Source organism: Acomys minous (genome assembly GCF_964271855.1).
Source record: "Acomys minous genome assembly, chromosome: 2".
Lineage (NCBI taxonomy): Eukaryota > Metazoa > Chordata > Mammalia > Rodentia > Muridae > Acomys > Acomys minous.
Window position 1 is genome coordinate 32596053 of NC_140484.1, and position 18309 is coordinate 32614361.

Genomic DNA, 18309 nt, shown 5'->3' on the forward strand with positions numbered 1-18309 from the left:
CATTTTCAGCACTATGTGAGTGCCGTATAACCAGCAAGTTCAGTTCACTGCTTAATCAAAAGCAGAGAATAAAATATTAAATTTCAAATTCAGACTATCTGTCATTTTAAGCTTGTGTCATTTACTGAGGCCAGTAAGTGTCCTGCAACCACGGCCTCCTTCCTCAAGTGCCTTCAGTATATTTGTTCTGCCCTCAATGGAGGATTCTAATTAGTTAAAAATAGGCTAGCTTAGGTGTTTTATAGAGCAATGGGTACAAATTAGCATGTAGTGCATTGACACTTGGGTCCCTCATAAACTCATCTGATGTTGAAATGGGTCACAGGTCAGGCCCAGAGTACTGTTAGAATGCCCGCCATGCCACCGTAACGCTTAGTCACCTATTCTGAAGCTGATTTCAAAGCTGAGGTACAACGGAGTCTCTGGAATCTGAGCACATTATGGCTGGTGTCTTATAGTGATAGTTCTAGGTTTTGCTTGTGGTTGAAATGTGGGAAGCCTTACTTTGACACCCTCGTCCATTTTCCTCGAGATTGTACCCATTGGGACAGGAACAGGTATATTTTGGAGAGTGGTCATTAATCTGTGGTGCTGGCAGGCAGAGGTATTCACATCCTCCATTCTCCATATCTTCTTCACACCAATTTTTACCTAGTCAGAAAAAAAAAATGTTCTTTAAAATGGGCATTGCGGTGTTAGCCATCTATAGTCTCCACGGAGTTTAATGTTGTCCACCTGTCAGTCCTTCAAGGGAAGCTATCATCAACGAGGAACGGGTATCGGTGTTGAATGGGTATCCATCAATACACTGGAAGCACACTCTAAAGATACCAGAGTCAGAGGCTTCTTAGAAGTAGAGTAAGAGTCATGGCTTCCATATGCAGGTGTGAAGGGAGGGCAGAGGCCAGGCCTGCCTCGCATGCTTTGTTCAAAGCTTAGAATGAAGAGTCAGAGGGGGAGGCTTTATTTTGACTTACTCCTACAAAGCAGAAGGGAACTCAACCACAGGGGTGTGTGTGTGTGTGTGTGTGTGTGTGTGTGTGTGTGTGTGTGTGTGTGTGTGTGTGTGTGTGTGATTAGATAGATGGGCTGTTGTTCTGGGCAGGATAAAACATGCCTAGATACAATTGATAATTTGCTAAATCCTACATGTAAGATATGCCTCTGTGAAAATTTGCCCACTGAAGTCCTAACTGTCAATATCTTAGAATGTGACTTTATTTGTAGATATTGTTTTGATAGAGGTAATCAAGTTAAGAGCAGGCCATTAGGGTAGGTCTTAATCCTGTGTCCAGTGTCCTTCTCAGAAGATGAAATGTGGGCACAGCATGTATGAAAAGAAGGTGTGAATAGACACTGGGGGAAAAGACCATCCTCAAGCCTACAAGAGGGTCTGAGATACAGCCAAAGTCCCAAAAGGAACTAACGTACCAGCACATTGACTTTGGACTTTTAGTTTTCAAAATTCTGATAGAGTACATTTCTATTGTTTAAGGCACTCACATTATAGTATTTTGCTACAGTAAATCTAGAAAACTAATCATTAGATGTATCTGTGGCCTGAAGGTTACCATGGAAGCTGGTACAACAGGCTTAGCAAGGAAGGCCCAGAGCATCAAAATGAGAGCTATGCCACTGAGGGTTAGAAGGAGCTAAGAGCTGACTCTAAAGCCATGTCTTTAAGGTGGCTGGAATGAGTTATCAGGCATCAGGTGTGGAGTTTGGCCTAGGGCTCAAGAGGACAAAGGTTCCATTTTAAAGGAAGTTGAGTTGCTAAGGAGCCAGTAGGTGGTAGGTTCTGGATCATACTACTCCTGTAGTGTGGACATTAAGGAGTGGGCTTTTTCGTGGTACCTGATGGCTGAATGAGTTCATGGTAGACAATGATGTCTTGGGCATCGTTGAGGTTGTTGACTAGAGTAGCCAGCTCTGTCCCAGTGAATTTATTGGCACCATATACTGCTTCGTTTTCCCCATCTATCCAGTAGACACGATCCTAAAAATAGAACCCCTGCAATTAGCATATATACCCAAGACTGACAGAAGATCTAAGATTTTCTCCATTTAATGGGAAAAGGTTACTGAACAATCCTCTGGAACACTGAGTACAAAGGGAAAGTGAGGCAAGTTCAGGTCTTTTGAAATTCTCTTGAGGACTTAGTGTCTAATGTGTACCTGGCTTTAGGTAAAAGTTTTTCAGTTGACTTCCGCTCCCTCCTCTTCCCACACACCTGTTCGAAAACTGTCCACTTAGATATGAGGCATATGTCTTACCTCAAATATTGTGAGTGCAAGAGGATGAGCTAGGAACTCCAGAGACTTGAGCACTATCCTACGATCTTGACCATTCAAGTCCACACTAGACAGCATGTGCAACTTGGAATCCAGCCAGTAGAGGCGGCTTTTGACAAGGTCTAGGCAGGAAGAGAATTGACATTATATGAGCTGTTGCTACTCTGGCTTCTATTGAAAATACTCAAATAATCTGTGATCTTCTCTCTCGAGAGGTGTTAATGGCGACACCGTAATACTTGTCAAATCACCAACAGAACATGTGTTTACATTCCCTCTGTGGGGGCCAATGGGATTTCAATGTCTCAGGATATGTTACATTATAGAAAGTGTTAAAAAAAAAAAAAGAAAGAAAGAAGAGAGAAGGCTTGTATTTTGTACTTCTTCCCAGATAATTCAAAAGGAAACAGTTAAAGTCACCAGTCAGGAAAGGCAAAGGAACTCATGGGGTTCCACATGAGAACCCCAAAGATCCAAGATTCACTGAGTTTCCATTGCATAGTAGTCCAACTAGATGACAAGCTAGCCATACAGGTACCCATAATTTGTTAAGACCACCAAAGTTTCTGCTATAGCTAGAACTAGAAGGGTCATCTCAGGTTCACAAAGGGCATACATTTAAACACTATGAAGGCAGTTAACTAGTGAGTGAGGGGCAGGACATACATACCAAGAGTAATTCCATTAGGCCATTGGATGTCCTCTGTCACCAGTGGACGCCTGTCAAATCCATTCATTCCTGCTTTTTCTATTTTAGCTGGTTCCCCCCAGTCTGACCAGTAAACAAAGCTGGGAAGAGTTAAATCAGAAATATTCCTTTAGAATGTCTTAGAAGTAATAAAATTGTAACTTAAAACAAAAGCTTAAAGAGTGAGCAGAGAACTCTTGAGGTTGAGGCTCTTGAGATAAACGCTGATGCTTATGGCTCTAATTATGCCTCGAGTAAACTAAATTTTAAACAGTTGGAATTCACAAGGGTTGGAGGCAGAGCTCAGTGGTAGAGCATTTGGCCCACCATGTGTGAGGCTCCACACCCACTCCTCAGGACTATAGGACACAATAATATATTTCCAAGTTATAGCCATATTAGTCTGTGTTGATCCAATCTATAAGTATCAACTCAAAGCCACAAGGTTTTCCATTTCCTTTCTAAAGGCACAGGGTCTCTCTCTGTAGCCTTAACTGTCCTAGGCTGGCTTTGTAGACCAGGCTGGTCTCGAATTCACAGAGATCCACCTGCTCTGCCTCCCAAGTGCTCGGATTAAAGGCATGCACCACCACTGCCTGGCGAGGGTCTGTTTATTTCAATTGAACTTTTACACAATTTGCATTTTTAGATAGAAGCCTCAAGGGGGACAGAGTTATGCAAATCCTAATATTCCTTGCAAGTCTTAGATATGACCACCCAGAACTAACTAACCCAGCAAAGCATTCTGATTTCTCATACACACACACACACACACACACACACACACACAATTTGTGCAGAAGCTGGGTAGGCAAAGGACACAAACATACTTTTGGTTTATGTAATGCATAAAACCTAAAGCCTCACCAATGCCACCAAGCAGCTGGGTAAGGAGTGAGGTTGGCAGAGCCCATCACACCCAAGGGCTGCTCCATATTTTGTCATTCATAACCTCTTTTTATTAGTATATGTATTCATTATGTATTGTGATTAGTTTGAAGAAGATATTTTCACTCAAGTTTATCATGTGCACAATGGAATTATATTTAGCCATAGAGAAGAAGGAAATTATGCCATTTTTCAGGGAAATGGAGGCTACTGGAGGTTAGCATATTAAGTGAAGAAAGACACCAATAACAAAAATCACATCTTGTCTCCTACTTGTAGAGCCTAAATTTTATAAAGACATAAATTATTTGTGTGTGGGGCAGGGGGAGGTGCGAGGAGACAGACAGACAGAGAGGCAGACAGGGAGAGACAAACAGAGAGAGACAGAGAGATAAGAGAAGAAAGAGAATTAGCTAGAGGGGTGGGGAAAGTGGGGGGGGGGCGGGGCCATGAACACTGTCATTGATGTCTTGAGCCATATGATTCTGTTCCTGGGTACTCTTATGATAAGTGAGATCTTTATGAGAAAAGCTCTTTATCAACATTTTATGAGAAAAGCTCCTGACCTATGTGTCTAGCACCCAAAAGACCATGTGAAGGAAAACACAGGATACAAACCCAGACAATGGGTCCACAGCTATGGAGGCGGGCTCTCGCAAGTCAGAGTTAAACAGGAATTTCCTCTTGGCTCCGTCTAGGGTAGCTACTGAAATAGTCTTAGAAGCCGCATCAGTCCAGTAGATGGTCTTGTACACCCAATCAACAGCAATGGCTGCAGGATTATAGACATTGTCGATCATTTTAAAATGTCTACCAACCTTGTCATCAATTGAGGCACTGAAACAGAATAGGTCACAAGAAATTTAAACGTTGTCACCATTGGACCCCGGAGAATGAATTTTCTGCTTATAAAATGTTCAAGGACTTTACTCAGAAAGGTCTCTGGGAACCCCATAGCTCACCCTGAAATTATTCAGCCATGCTGCTCAGGGGTGAAAAGTTAGTAACACTGTAGCTTATCTAGGTGTGAATATGAATTCTAGATACAAGCCCAACAAAATTGGAAGAGCAGCATTTGACTCAGCAGCCATTATCCCGGGTCTACAGTTCCCACTGAGGAACGGCTGCTACCATCATTTCTATGTGCGGCAAGAGAAGACAGTTCACAATTATAAACGGGGGAAAAAATATGAGGAATTCAGATGTCATCTGTAGGCACAGTCACCTTTTATGTCATGAACAACAATTCTCTCCTAAGTAGTAGCTGACGGTAATAGCTTAAAAACCAGTGCTAGATTCAATACTCCCAGCTAACTGGGTCACAGACTAGAGCTAGAGATGAGAAAAGAGCCACCCTCTACCCCAGTCGTGTTTGCACAGTCCCAATGACAGTGGCTTAGATGGCCAGATGTCAGGAACACAAGGGCAAGTTACCTGAAGATGGCCTTTTGGCTTAGATCAGCCCAAAATAGCTTCTGAGCTCCAATGTCAGCGTCAAGGGCCACGGTGTTTCTTAGTTGTTCTACAAGTTGGATGTATTCCTTCCTCTCTAGTCCGATCTTCCTGATGTCTCTTCGATTAGTGAAGATCAGACTCGGCTCTTTCCCTTAAGACATAAACCACCCCAGTTTAGTTTTGCTATAAGGCAACATCTTCTAAGTCACCTCCTCCCCACAGAGGACCACTTATAAAACTACTGCTGAGCATCTCAGCAGTCCCCAGCTGGGGGTCCCAACCCCTGGGACCTGCAAGTATGTCTATCCTATTGAGGAAGGCAGTCTTGGTGTTACAGCACGGCAGTTGATAAACAAGTTACTTGTTTGAATTGTGCTGTTTCAGAAGCAGAAAGGAAGTGATATGGTGAATATTCATAGCATTCTAAGAAAAAGGAAGTGCCAAGGCAGATGCGTGGAAAGACAGTCTACTTTCAGCTATTCCCACTGCACTAGGAGTTTGGTAACATTGCTCTGGGGTATGGTTTTATGTGTAGGTTGGCTGCTGCAGTCACCAGCTGTTACCTCTTAGAATCATTGACTCAGCCGCCCAAGCCCATTTACCTACTGCCTTGCACACGCCCGTGGCAAGATCCATTTGATAGCCACGACTACATTCACACTTATAACCGCCTTTTAAGTTGATACAGATTTGACTGCAGATCCCCGGGTTTTGGCATTCGTCGATATCTAGGAGGGAAATTAGAGTTAGTCTTGTTGTCCCTGTGCCTTACTAGATGCTCGTTGCCCTTTCCCACGTCCCCCGGAGGCCACACTCTTTGTTTCAACTCACCTCCGCAGGTTTTCCTATCTATCAGTTCAAACCCAGCTGCACAGTCACATTCATAACCTATAACTAGGTCTTTGCAGATATGGGAACAGCCACCGTTATTGACCAAGCACTCATTGATATCTGGGGGGAAAAAAAGGTAGCAGGGTCAACTAATAGCTTGTTGTTGTTGTTGTTGTTGTTGTTGTTGTTTTAGTATGTTAGATTTATCCTTTTAGACTTCCACCCCTTACCTGACCCAACCCTCTGAAGATGTCACACATGGCTCCCTCCATTTTTGTTTTCTCTTTTGTAACCCAGAAGAACCCAAATTAACACATCAACTTATTCTTAATTGATAGTTAGATGTCTTATTTCTATTTAATCTCTGGCTATTGGTGGTGGCTTTTCTAAGATTTGATTATTTGTTTTGTAGATATACATTCCAGGCTGAATGGGAGGCTACCACTTAGTTCCCCAGGATCTGCTCAAGCTTTTCTATTGTCCTTAGTTACCTTAAGAGACCCTAAACTCTTGAGTTAGTTTGTCACTGGCTAGAGTTCCTATTTCATAACACTTTAAGCTTAACTATTAAATCTTAGTTCATTCTGAGCTCAGCAGGGCACTACGCAGGGTCCAAACAGCATTGGCTCCAAAGGGCTGAATGCAACCTCCCACTTTGGCCTCAAGCAAGTCCCCTCACTTACGACATTCTTTAAGGGGCTCATCACTCCAGTCTCTGCAGTCCTGCTCCTGGTCGCATACTTTGCTGATGTCTATGCATTCCCCACTTCTGCACTTGAACTTTCCAGGACCCAAGCACTGATTGGCTGTAAAACCAAACACAGGAGAGAAGTTCCACTTTGGTCTGACAGGAGCAACCACTGGCCTAATGGCACACGACAGAGAGAACCTCACCATTTTTGCAGTTGACTTCATCAGAGCCGTCAACACAGTCTCGGATGCCATTGCATTGCCTGCTGCCATGGATGCAGCTACCATCTTCACATTCAAACTGGTCAGGTCTGCAGGTCCGAGAAGCTAGGAAAGGAGGTAATACAATGGGATGAAACCAGCCAAATAGTTCCCTAGTTGGCACATGGAAGAGAACTGAAAAGTTACTTACGGCAGTTGACCTCATCGCTGCCATCCTTGCAGTCAGGGTCTCCATCACATCGCCATTTTTTGTGAATGCACTCGCCAGAGCCACACTGGATCTCACTGGCGGGACATTTGGTATGCATCACTGGCTGCCGGCCACATTGTTCAAGAGACTCGTCTGACTGGTCAGAGCAGTCTGCGTCGTCATCACACACCCAGCTGAGGGGGATGCAGGAAGACGTGCTGCACTGGAACTCGTGGGTACCACAGGTTGGTGGTGCACAGTCCAGCTCATCACTGCCGTCATCACAGTCATCCTGGCCATTGCACACGAAGTTCCTGGAGACGCAGCGGCCACTGGAGCAAGTGAACTCATCAGCATTACATGTTATGTTGCCTATTAGAGGGAAGATGCCCCATTGAAAGTGCATCAGCATCTTTTAGAAAAAATACAAGACTCTCATCATAAATCAAATAAAATTGATCTTTGATAATTAATTTTAGCTCTCTAATTTAAAAGATATAATGCTCTTATATTGAGAATGAGTTTCTGAAATATGACAAGACAATTCCACAGTATAAAATAAGATGCAGCCATACTATATATAAGAGCAGAAACAAAGGACCAAGAAAAAAAGTATAGAAGGCTAGAAACTAATTTGAGATGAGACCCACAACTGACACTTAAAGGGATAGCGCTCAATGGCTTAAGCTGGGATTGGGTATTTCATTTTGGAAGGCAGAGTTATACCTAGACCTATAGGTATAGTTATACCTATTACATACCAGCCCAAATCACATCACTAGCTGAGACTATGCATCAGCTACATGGGCAATGAATAATGGGTATTAAGGCACTGTCCAAAAGGAAACAAACCAAAGAAGACTCTACATGGCTCCTTTCTTTTGGGTCCTTAAAAAAACATTAGGATTACCATCTTAATAATTTTCAGCTTTTTTTTTTTAAAGAAGTCATTGCTAGGGCCAGAATCACAGACTAGCAACCCTGCATGCTATTGATGACAAGGTAGCTAGCTTAGATTTTGATGAAATTCCTGCCAGACATACCAAGGTCACAATTTGATGGTAATTGGACAGGAGACCACGACTCTCTTGGGAAGCACAGTGTAGATTTGGAAGGGAAATGCTTGGCAGCTCCAGGGCTCGCCATGGCAATGTATGAAGCTCAGTTCTATGACTGAACATGAAACTCATTGGACTAGGTGCAGTGGTGTTGTCCTCATGAAGTGACTCACAGTGTTTGACCCGCAAGGACCCTGCTCTCCCTTGGATGCTACTGCAGCCTGAAGTCAAGCTCATCAGAGTCAGGTTCTACAAGCGTCACGAGGGTGGTTAGCTTGAAAGAAGATGCAGAGCAATGTTTGTTCAACCTACAGATTTTTCCCAGGACCTCACCGTTCACAATAGAACACTTCGTTCTAGACTTTCCAAGAATATAAGCGTGGAAGAGTGGGAAACAGTGCTAGCATTCAGAGACAGGACACAGAGGTTGGGCAGGCCTTAAGTTTTTGCTGGCAACATGCTAGATCATGCTTCTATGCTAACTCAACCATAAATTCCAGTTGGTGGAAGCGCCTGTCTCCTACTCAAATACATTATTCCAAGACACTAACCTATCTAAGCCTATGGGTGTGTCCACTGGCCCCATCCCGTAGCTTCATTGAGCCGATGTAAGGAAGGCCCATGAATTACTGGCATAAAAGGAAAGAGCCCACACTGATACTACCTTACGATGCTGAATGCTGAATAGAAGCACCAAGATGGGCTCTCTGCTTGCTTCTACTTGCCTGGAAGACACACCAGGCAATGGCCAATTACCAGGAAGAGGCCTTTCACAGTTTTACGGCAGTCAGGAAAGGACAAATATTGAGCAGGCAGTGAAGCCACCGAAAAGTGAGTAGGTGGCACTGCGTCTTCGGGCTTACGTTAGCATCTCTTGTTCACCTTTCTTTAGGAAAAGGGTCTTTGGGGGTACGCCACTGCACACTGGTCTTCTTACCACAGCTTTCTTCATCTTCTCCATTGTCACAATCATTTTCACCATCGCATCTCCAGGACACTGGGATACACTGAGTAGAACGGGCGCCACAGCTGATTTCATTTATGCGGCATGTTCTCATATCTGTTGACGACATACAGTCTCAAAAGAGCCTCCAAACTGGTCAGCGCAAAGCTGCTGCTCCCGTGCTGCCTGGAAGTGCAACACCTGGGACTCAGTGGTCAGGTACATGGGGCACACTGAGTAGTGGAAGCCAGGCAGGTCCTTCGGCAGCTCCATCCTTAGAAGCTATGCCAAGCAAGGCCACCTGGCAGCATACCCGAGAACCCGGACCAGGTCACTCCTTCAAGGTTCTGCCGCATGCTTAGTTCTGGCTTTTGTTTTACTTGGCACAGTTAAGTTGATTTGTTGCCCTGTTCCTAGTCCATTACTTATGGCTTTTTTTTTTTTATCAGTGGGCACAGCAGATACTGTCACCTAATCCTGACTTCATTAAAGGTCATAGGCTAATACCTATGAGACCATCCACGGGACAGTTTCCTTCCTAGTCCTCCTTTCACAGCTTTCTTTATTTATTCAAAACAAGCATATGCCCTATCATTAACCACCAAGACATGGGGCCGAATCTATGCAGATCTTGTCTAGGACCCTTGGGTTGCTAACTCTCTGGCTGTCACTGCCACTTCTTTACTAGAAAAGGAAAGCCCAACCTTAACTATTTTCATAATTATATCCTAAAGCTAAACTTGGTTGATGTCAATTCTATTTCTTCTGCATCAGCAGGACTCTACTGCAGTGACCCCCTCCAACTTCTCCTCATCTTAGCATCCCAGTGATCTCAGTTTATTTGCTTCCAACACACCTTTCTCTATGGCTTTGAGACTCTCTCCTGCATACCATCCTATGAGAAGAGAGGTATATTTGTACCTTTATGAAGTTTTTCTTATTCAACAACCGACTCTGTGGTCCCTGCTTTAGCTTATACATTTGTTAAAAATTCCCAAATTACCCCATTACTAACTATCTTGATGTTTTAATAATAACAGGATTTCATATTATGAAAACCTGTGTATTTCAAAGCTTATGTGTGACTCTTTAGAAACCTTTACATCTTGACTTCACTTCCAGGATCAGGGGACCATCTACTCAGCTATTGTCAAACGTTTGAAATCTATGCACCTAGTCAAGGAGTTCTTAATTGAATCTGCTGGCTTCAGTCGCAGGTATTCAAATGAGGAAGCTACCCAAGAGAATGTCAGTCTTGTTAGACTAGGGAAAGCAGTCTTTAAAGGAGATGGAATGACGGTTAATAGCTGGAATGACCTTCAAGTCAGTTGGCCTCAAGTTTAAGGCAGGCAAAGAAAAACGAATGCCAAGCAATCGATAAAGCATCACTTGGACGGAGACAGAACAGCACAAAAGAGATCAGGTTGAAAGCAATTCAAGGCACACTCACGGCACTGCTCTGGGCTTTCATCGGAACCATCTTCACAATCAGGATCCCCGTCACACTGCCATCTGTTAGGAACACACTGGCCATTTTTGCACACGAAGTCAGACTCAGCACAGGTCTTCTTTACTATAAGAGTTTATTCCCAGAGTTAGAATTAAAGTCAACTACCCCAGACACCAATTTTCATATTAGGGTAAAAGCTGTCATTTGGTACGTTTCCCTTTAAAAGTAGTGCTGGATCAGTCGACTGACACTCAAACTGCTGGCATCTTTTAAAAGCTCATCTTCACCTCATAGATTTCAGAGGAAGGAGCTATTCACTGGAGAGCCTTGGAAGACAATAAAGTCAAGGAATGACAAAGGCTGCCCATTGTCTTATGACCCAGGGACACCTTAAAATGAACTGGTCTGTTTACAGTGTTAACACCATGGATTTCTTCCAGCTCACTGACACACTCTCAGGTGTTTTTCTCTAAGACCATTTTCTGTCCCTATAATGGAGCACTTGAGAATGGGCAATTTATAAAGGAAAAGAGCATATTTCAGCCCAAGGTTCTGAATGCTGGCAATTCCAAGAGCGTGCCACTAACACCTTCTTAACTCTGGATGAGGACCACGTGCCCTGCTTCCCAGCCTCTTCTCTTAGTCATTAATCTGGTCCAGGGAGAAAGGATTTATCCCTCTCACTGATCTAATCGCTTCCTAAATGCCCTGCACCTCTCAACGCCATACTATTAAAAATCAAACTTCAGCATGAGCTCCCGAGGAGACAAACCATAGAAAAGATTAAGAAGCCAACATTTCATCCTATGGCGGGACCTTAGGATGACTATTTGCTATGGAGTGAATGTGTGTGTCTTCATGCCCACAGTGCTAGACTGGGAGGGAGGACCCCAGGAAGAGGAAGGAGTCATGAGGATGGACTCCTCACAGGTGGGATTGGTGCACTTAGTAGAAATAAGAGTGCTTGCTTGCTCTTTCCTCTCTCTCTCTTACCATGGGAGGACAGAGGAAGAAAACAGCCATCTGCAATTCAGAAAGATGGCTTTTATCAGACACTGTATCCACCACTTCTTTGTTTTGGGCCTTTCTAGCACCAGAATCCTCCAATCAAATTTCCATCATTTAAGCCACTCTACCCGTGGTATTTTTGTCATAGCAGTGTAAACCAAGACTCTTTCAGGAACATGTGTCACACTCCATGCATTTAGCGTAGAGGTGTGTAGAGGGATGCTCCAGAACTGACTGCTGCCACTCCTATTCATCTACCTGGGCAGAAGAACTCACCGACTAGACAAACTTAAAGCCAATTATAACACTTATAACAAGTGGCAGAACTTGGAATTCAAAGAGATTTTAAGCCTTCAGCCAAAGTTTGTTTTAACATCAACCAACTGAAAGTCGCTGAAACTGCCAGTACTGGGACCCATAACTCACACCTCCCACCAAATAGCCTCAGGCAAAATATCAATTCTATTGCTAATTCTTCCTAGCTCAGGACATAGAGTTACAGTATAGCTTGCCATCCATTCATTAGACCAGGAAAGTAAAGGCAAGCAAAGCAGACAGTTTGGTCACCATAGCTATGAAGGAGTCCCAGAATCAGGAAGAGTCTTGCCAAAGCCAGGGAAGATACCAACACCCTGTGATTGTCTTTTCAGACTAGATTCTTTCGTACCTATGTGTCTATACTTTCTACTCAAACATCCATTTTTAAACATACCTCTAATCAATATTCTATGTTTGTAAATCAGCCAAAGCCTGCAATACATTGTGGATTTAAAAGAGATCACTTGGCATGAAGGGTTTAAGTTAGGTAGAGGCCTGGGGTCTGAGGTTTACCCTTAGGCCACTCTGGTTCTGCCTAGAAACTTGGGAGACAGTCACTTTGTAGCACTCAGCATGGATGATGAATTGTGATGATCCCTACGGGCTTATTCATACCCTTGAACTACATAGCTAAGAGACCGTGGAAAGTCATGCCAGCTCATAAATTCACCTGTTTCTAGATCACCATAATACAGTGTTAGTACAGCAAATACTGTCCAAGGCCCGTATGCTCCTGGGCCCATTTGGAAACAGTGGTCGGGCTATAGGGCTTGTTGCTAGCATTCAACCTGTGGATTCACCTCAGTAAATTGCAAAAGAGGACACAGAGTAATGGCTGTGAAGAAAGGAGATGGTTTTTGAAAAGTAGGCAGTGCCGTGGTGATATGAAAGACCAGCTATGCAGCAGAGAACTGGAGCAAAGACAAATAAGGATATGTCTTCACAGAGTCCGTTCCTTTCACTCCTGAGCATATCTGACATGCAGATAGAAAGTGTTTTACAGGGGAGGAGAGCCATCGGCTACATCCTCTGGGGACCCGCAGAAGCAAGCGGCATATGGGATCCACACTCAAACATATGATTCTAGTTGTTGAGCTCAAAAGTGAGTCCTCCCGAAAAGTACAACCAAGTACGGGGCAGAGCTTAGACGGGGAAGTTGGAAGTGGCCGTTGGAAGCTTGAAGTAAATGTTTCTTGCATTTCAAGCCCACAGTTAGAGCCCCTTTTGGTGAGGCTCACGTTTTCCTTGTTTATCTCCAGACCTGAGTGCTGGCAGCAAATCTGCACGTTGATGTGTTCAATTTATCCCACCTCAGGTGACCTTGATTCACTGGGCTATTCGTCTACCTCTTTCCCTCACCCCAAACCTTCTCCCATGTGGCTGGTAGAGAGTGTTTATGCAGAAAGGACATAAGAAAACCCAGCTATCGCTCCTATGATGACCCAGGTGTCTCTGCTGAGTTAGATGATAAAGTCTTCTATAACAGAAGCTATAAAAGTAGGCGCAGGGCTCTCTGCTTTTCTTCTCTCCCTTTCTTTCTGTGTTTCTTCTCTCTCTGGTTTCCCTCTCTCTGAACGTGCACTTTCTCTTCCCCCACTTTTCTGTCTCCCGCTGCAGGGCCACTTCCCTGGCCTATTCCTTGGGACCAGTGAACCCACCAAGAGCTGCTCCCAATAAACCTGCATTTAAATACTTAAAAAAATAGGCAAAGGATGGCTTTTTGCCTGTATATGATTTCTTTTCCTTTCTTTTCTTTTCTTTTCCTTTCTTTCCTTCTTTCTTTCTTTCTTTCTTTTTTCTTTTGGTAGCCTTGCCGCTTACAACCAGAGAACAGGTGAAAAGAGGTCATGTTAGTGAGATACGTATTGAGAGGACTTTCTTCTCTAGACAACCCAGAAACAGCAGGGAACTCAGTGTTTTGTGGGGCAGACTGGACTCTTTCCGCTAGAAGCACACAGTGTAAAAGGGGCACACAGGAGAGCTCTTCTTGGTCTGGAGACTGGCAGTAAGTTTGACAGGATGGACTTCCAGATCTGGCCTTGGCACTGGGGTATTTCTGGCTAGGGTTATATCTGTGGCGTATTAGTGGTAATGATCAAAGAAACAGGCAAAGTCATAAAGAACATGCCAGGCAATAAAATCTAACCGGGCCTTTAGTTTTCCTCTGTTCCTGAGTGCTGGAATATGCATGTGCCTCTGTACCCAGCATTGTATGTACGGTCTTTGAAAAGGCAAATGGCAATGGTCACATTAATATTCATATTCAACATTGCTCTGGGATTTTTAGAATACAGAAGAGAGGGATGAGAAAGGAAGCCTCAGCCGGAATCCCTGGTCTGTGTGACCTTGGCATACAGTTCTTAGCTAATCTTTGTGACATGAGGTTCTGGGGCCCCAACTCACGCATTTCTCACAAAGACCTTTTGATAGCTTCTCAATGGGATGCTGGCACATTCACATTCGTTTGGGAAGAGAACATTTTTCTGCCCTGCCTATTGCCTTCAAGGAAGCAGGTATTCTGAGCAGAGAAATAGAACGACTCCTTTTCTGATCTGTGGCACGTGCTGCCTTGTCCTTTTTTTTTTTTTTTTTTTTTTTTTTTTTTTTTTTTTTTTTTTTTTGCCAGTTAGTCAACCTCTAAAATGTTAGGGGATTTTTTTTTGTACCCATAGCTTGCTATCTTCTTGAATCAGAGCCATTTGTGAATTTAAAGATTTAATTTTTTATTTGATTTGAATTTTTTTTTTTGAGACAGGGTTTTTCTGTATAGCTTTGGCTATCCTGGCCTCAAACTCACAATAATCCACTGGACTTTGCCTCCCTGAATGCTGGGATTAAAGGCCTATGCCACCACTCCCAGCTTAAAGATTTATTTATTTATTTTTGTGTGGATGTTTGTATATTTCTATGCTGTGTATGTGCACACTTGTGTGTGCGTGTCTGTTTATTTACATGCTGTATATGTGTATGTGTCCACGCGTGCACTTGTGCATGGGCACCTACCCAGAGGATGCCGATGAGTGTCAGATAAGGGCATCCAATCCCCTAGAGTTGTAGTTACAGGGAATTAGTGAGATGCCCAATATGGGTGGGAGAAATAGAACTCAGGTCCTCCGGAAAAGCTATACTTAATCACTAAGATATCTCTCCACATCACCCACCCCCTGCCCCTATTTGTAAATTTATAAAGTTACTTTCAAGCAACCTTCTGTCTGCTTTTATGTCTGGGCCTCCCTTTACTTTCTCGGTTTCCTATAGCATATGTCTGTCTGAGGTAAGATGAATCAGGTCTTGTCATCTGCAGGAAACCCCACTTGGTGGTCAACGTTCCACATTCAAGTTGATTACCTCATATCAAATTCATTATGGTCCTCTAAACCAGTGTAATCAGAGCGATATTCTAAGGTTGGTCTATTTATGGAATTTCAAAACATGCGTAGGAACTAACAGAGCACCTGCACATTTCAATGAAATGCGTAAGTCCGACGAAGAGGCAACGCTTGGTGACAAGCGAGACGGCCAAAGTCTTTACTAACCGCAGTTCTTTTCGTCACTGCCATCAGCACAGTCTTCGTCTCCATCACACTTCCACAGCAGAGTGATGCAGCGGCCGTTGGTGCACTGGAACTGGGAGTTATCACATTTGCCTTTCTTCCCTAGGATAAGGAAGGAACATTGAGCGACGTATGCATAGAAGGTAAGTTAGAGATACAAGTTCCCCCAAAGCCCATGGGTAGGGACAGCTGCAGACTCCGCAAGCTGTAACACATTAGAGGCCAGCCTTGGATGCATCTGGGAGCAGTGGACAGCAGCAGTACAGTCCCTTACTGGGCAACAAACTAAAAAGGAACACTGGAGTTCCAGCCTTTCTCCTAGAGAGGCACAGCTGTGACACCAGGCTCCGATTTGTGGAATACAGAAAGCAGAAAAGAATTTTATAGGTTCTAAGAAATCCAGTCACATGATGGCCAGCACTGTTTTCTGTCAGCATGTACCTCATCTCCGGTGGCGACCATAAAATTGAAATGGGGCGAAATAATTCCCAGTGTCTAGAGAACGGTCTGCTGGAGAATAAGCAAAAGGAAAAGCCCAGAAGAAAAAGAACCACTTCTGAGAAAATTGGGTTATGAGAAGATTATGGATTTCAAGCAGTGTGGGAATGCTTTGGAAAAAATGAACACCCAATACCCAGATGTCCTCACTGACAGGGAGGGGTGTCCATAGAGAATTGTCTGATTGAAAAGAAGCAAAAGAAGAAAAGCCATCATGGGAATATTTCTGAAAAGTGTGAAGGAAGGAAGAACCTGCCCCAGAGAGAGCTCCGGTATCCTCCTTTGGGAGAGAGTCCTGAAGGCCTTACTGTTGTAGAGGATAGTTTCATGCACACAGGCTAACATACTGTTGGGCCTGACCCTCTATAGGCCTGGGAGAAGGTGGGTGCTCATGTGTTAGTTCTTAGGAAAAGTTTCAGATACAAAAAGATAAATACGGAAAAGTTTGTAGAATAAGCACATAAAGGAAATATTTTTGTATAGCTGTGCAGCATGTGTTTTAAGCTGTTACCGGAGTTTAAATTTTTTAAGAAGTGGGCCAGTGAGATGGATCAGTGGGTAAAAGGCACTTGCTGCCAAGCACTTGGAATCAAGCCTTGGAACACTTGGCGGGATGGAACGACTCCTGAAATTTGTCTACCGACCTTCACACTGGTGCTATGGTGTGTGTGCTTTCTGCTACCCCCTTTTTAAATGTTCAAAAACAGTTATAAGAATAATTCATTATTGGAAAAAGAAATATTTTCATAACGTTTTCTAAGTTGAAGGTCCACCAAGTATACAGTGTTTCTGAAGTGACAGCAATATCGTAGGCCTTGGCTTTCACATATTATTCACTCACAGGCTCCTCACAGAGCAAAGTTCAAACCTGCAAGTTCATCCATGCCAAGCCTCCTATACAGAGGCACCATTTTAATCTTTCTCTGGTATATTTTTTTTCTGTTCCCTTTCTATGTTTAGATATATTTGGATATGTACACACTTGCCCTTGTGTTATAGCTGCCTACAATATTTAATACAAGTTCCATGCTATATGCAGGTAGCCTAGAATCAATAGGCTAGACCATAGGTGTGAAGTCATTGTGGTTTAAATGAGAATGTCCCCCATAGGCTCATACATTTTAATGTTTGGTTCCCAGTTGATGAAACTGGAAATCATTAGGAAGTTTCAGAAGCCCACACTAAGTCCAGTCTCTGTCTCTGTCTCTGTCTCTGTTTCTCTCTCTCTCTCTCTCTCTCTCTCTCTCTCTCTCTCTCTCTGAATGCATCAGGATGAAGGCTCTCCATGATTGTTCCAATGTCATGCCTGCCTGTCAGATGCCATGCTCCCCACCATGATTGTCATAGACTAACTCCCTGAAACTGTAAGCAAGCCCCAAGTAGGTATTTTCTTTTATAAGTTGCATTGCTCATGGTATCTCAGCACAGAAATAGGACAGTAACTAAGACAACCATTGCTGTGTGTTTAAGTAAAGGAGCAATGAATTATTGAACACTGTAGTTCTTAGGACTTATCTTTATCCATGTGGGATGCATGATTTTGTTTCTAAAAGTACAGGGAGCTCGATTTCCATCCCTTTAGTTTTTATTTCCAGGATCCAGAGATGAGATGACTCAGCAGGAAATGGCACTTGCTACCAACATTGAGACATTTATTCCTGAGACCAACATGGTTGAAGGAAAGAACTGATTTCCTATAAATTGCCCTCTGACCTCCTATGTATGCTATGACATACATATGCATTCATATATACGCATAAATAAATAATAAGTAAATGTAATAAAATCCTTTTTATGTCTAAAAAGTTGGACATAGTGGCTGGAATGGTGATCTTGGGCCAATGGAATCAGACCAAGATTAATGAACCTAGGTAGGCCAGAGACACAAGGGGCCTTCACATGGCCTCTGGGCTCTTCTTTACATAAGCTGTGTGTGGCATGGCCAACAACATGTAGGCAACAGTCATCCTTTAATAGCATTTCCTGGCCATATCCAGAGCTCTGTTCAAGAGTGATGCTGCTATCACAAGCAAAGAGAAAATGACTTGTGAGGGTGGCAAGCAGAAATAAAGGGTTGATAATGGTTCTGTGTCCTAAGAACTGAGGCCTCCTTTGGTAAACACGTATTTACCAAACAGCTCCAAAAACAAGTCAAAAGTGTCAAGGAAGTATGGTTAGGAGACAATAGGATGACATTTCTAACTTAGTGAAGAGAGAGAAGGAG

The 18309-nt window shown here is 43.4% G+C and overlaps 1 protein-coding gene across 6 annotated transcripts in view; it reads right to left on the reverse strand.

The window, feature by feature from the left end:
- Window positions 1-18309, reverse strand: part of VLDLR (very low density lipoprotein receptor) — a 32784-nt gene that overhangs the window by 3416 nt on the left and 11059 nt on the right. For 4 of the 6 annotated variants that reach the window (XM_084800355.1, XM_084800354.1, XM_084800351.1 and 1 more), the window contains exons 3-16: window positions 15570-15689; window positions 10708-10830; window positions 9252-9374; window positions 7257-7628; window positions 7049-7171; window positions 6838-6960; window positions 6155-6274; window positions 5926-6051; window positions 5303-5474; window positions 4487-4705; window positions 2963-3081; window positions 2275-2414; window positions 1855-1996; window positions 505-651 (exon numbers count right to left, since the gene is read on the reverse strand). In XM_084800355.1, coding sequence (XP_084656481.1) covers window positions 505-651; window positions 1855-1996; window positions 2275-2414; window positions 2963-3081; window positions 4487-4705; window positions 5303-5474; window positions 5926-6051; window positions 6155-6274; window positions 6838-6960; window positions 7049-7171; window positions 7257-7628; window positions 9252-9374; window positions 10708-10830; window positions 15570-15689 — 2169 coding nt within the window. The remainder of the gene's footprint in view (window positions 1-504; window positions 652-1854; window positions 1997-2274; window positions 2415-2962; window positions 3082-4486; window positions 4706-5302; window positions 5475-5925; window positions 6052-6154; window positions 6275-6837; window positions 6961-7048; window positions 7172-7256; window positions 7629-9251; window positions 9375-10707; window positions 10831-15569; window positions 15690-18309) is intronic. The other 2 variants (XM_084800356.1, XM_084800353.1) reach the window with 1 other exon arrangement.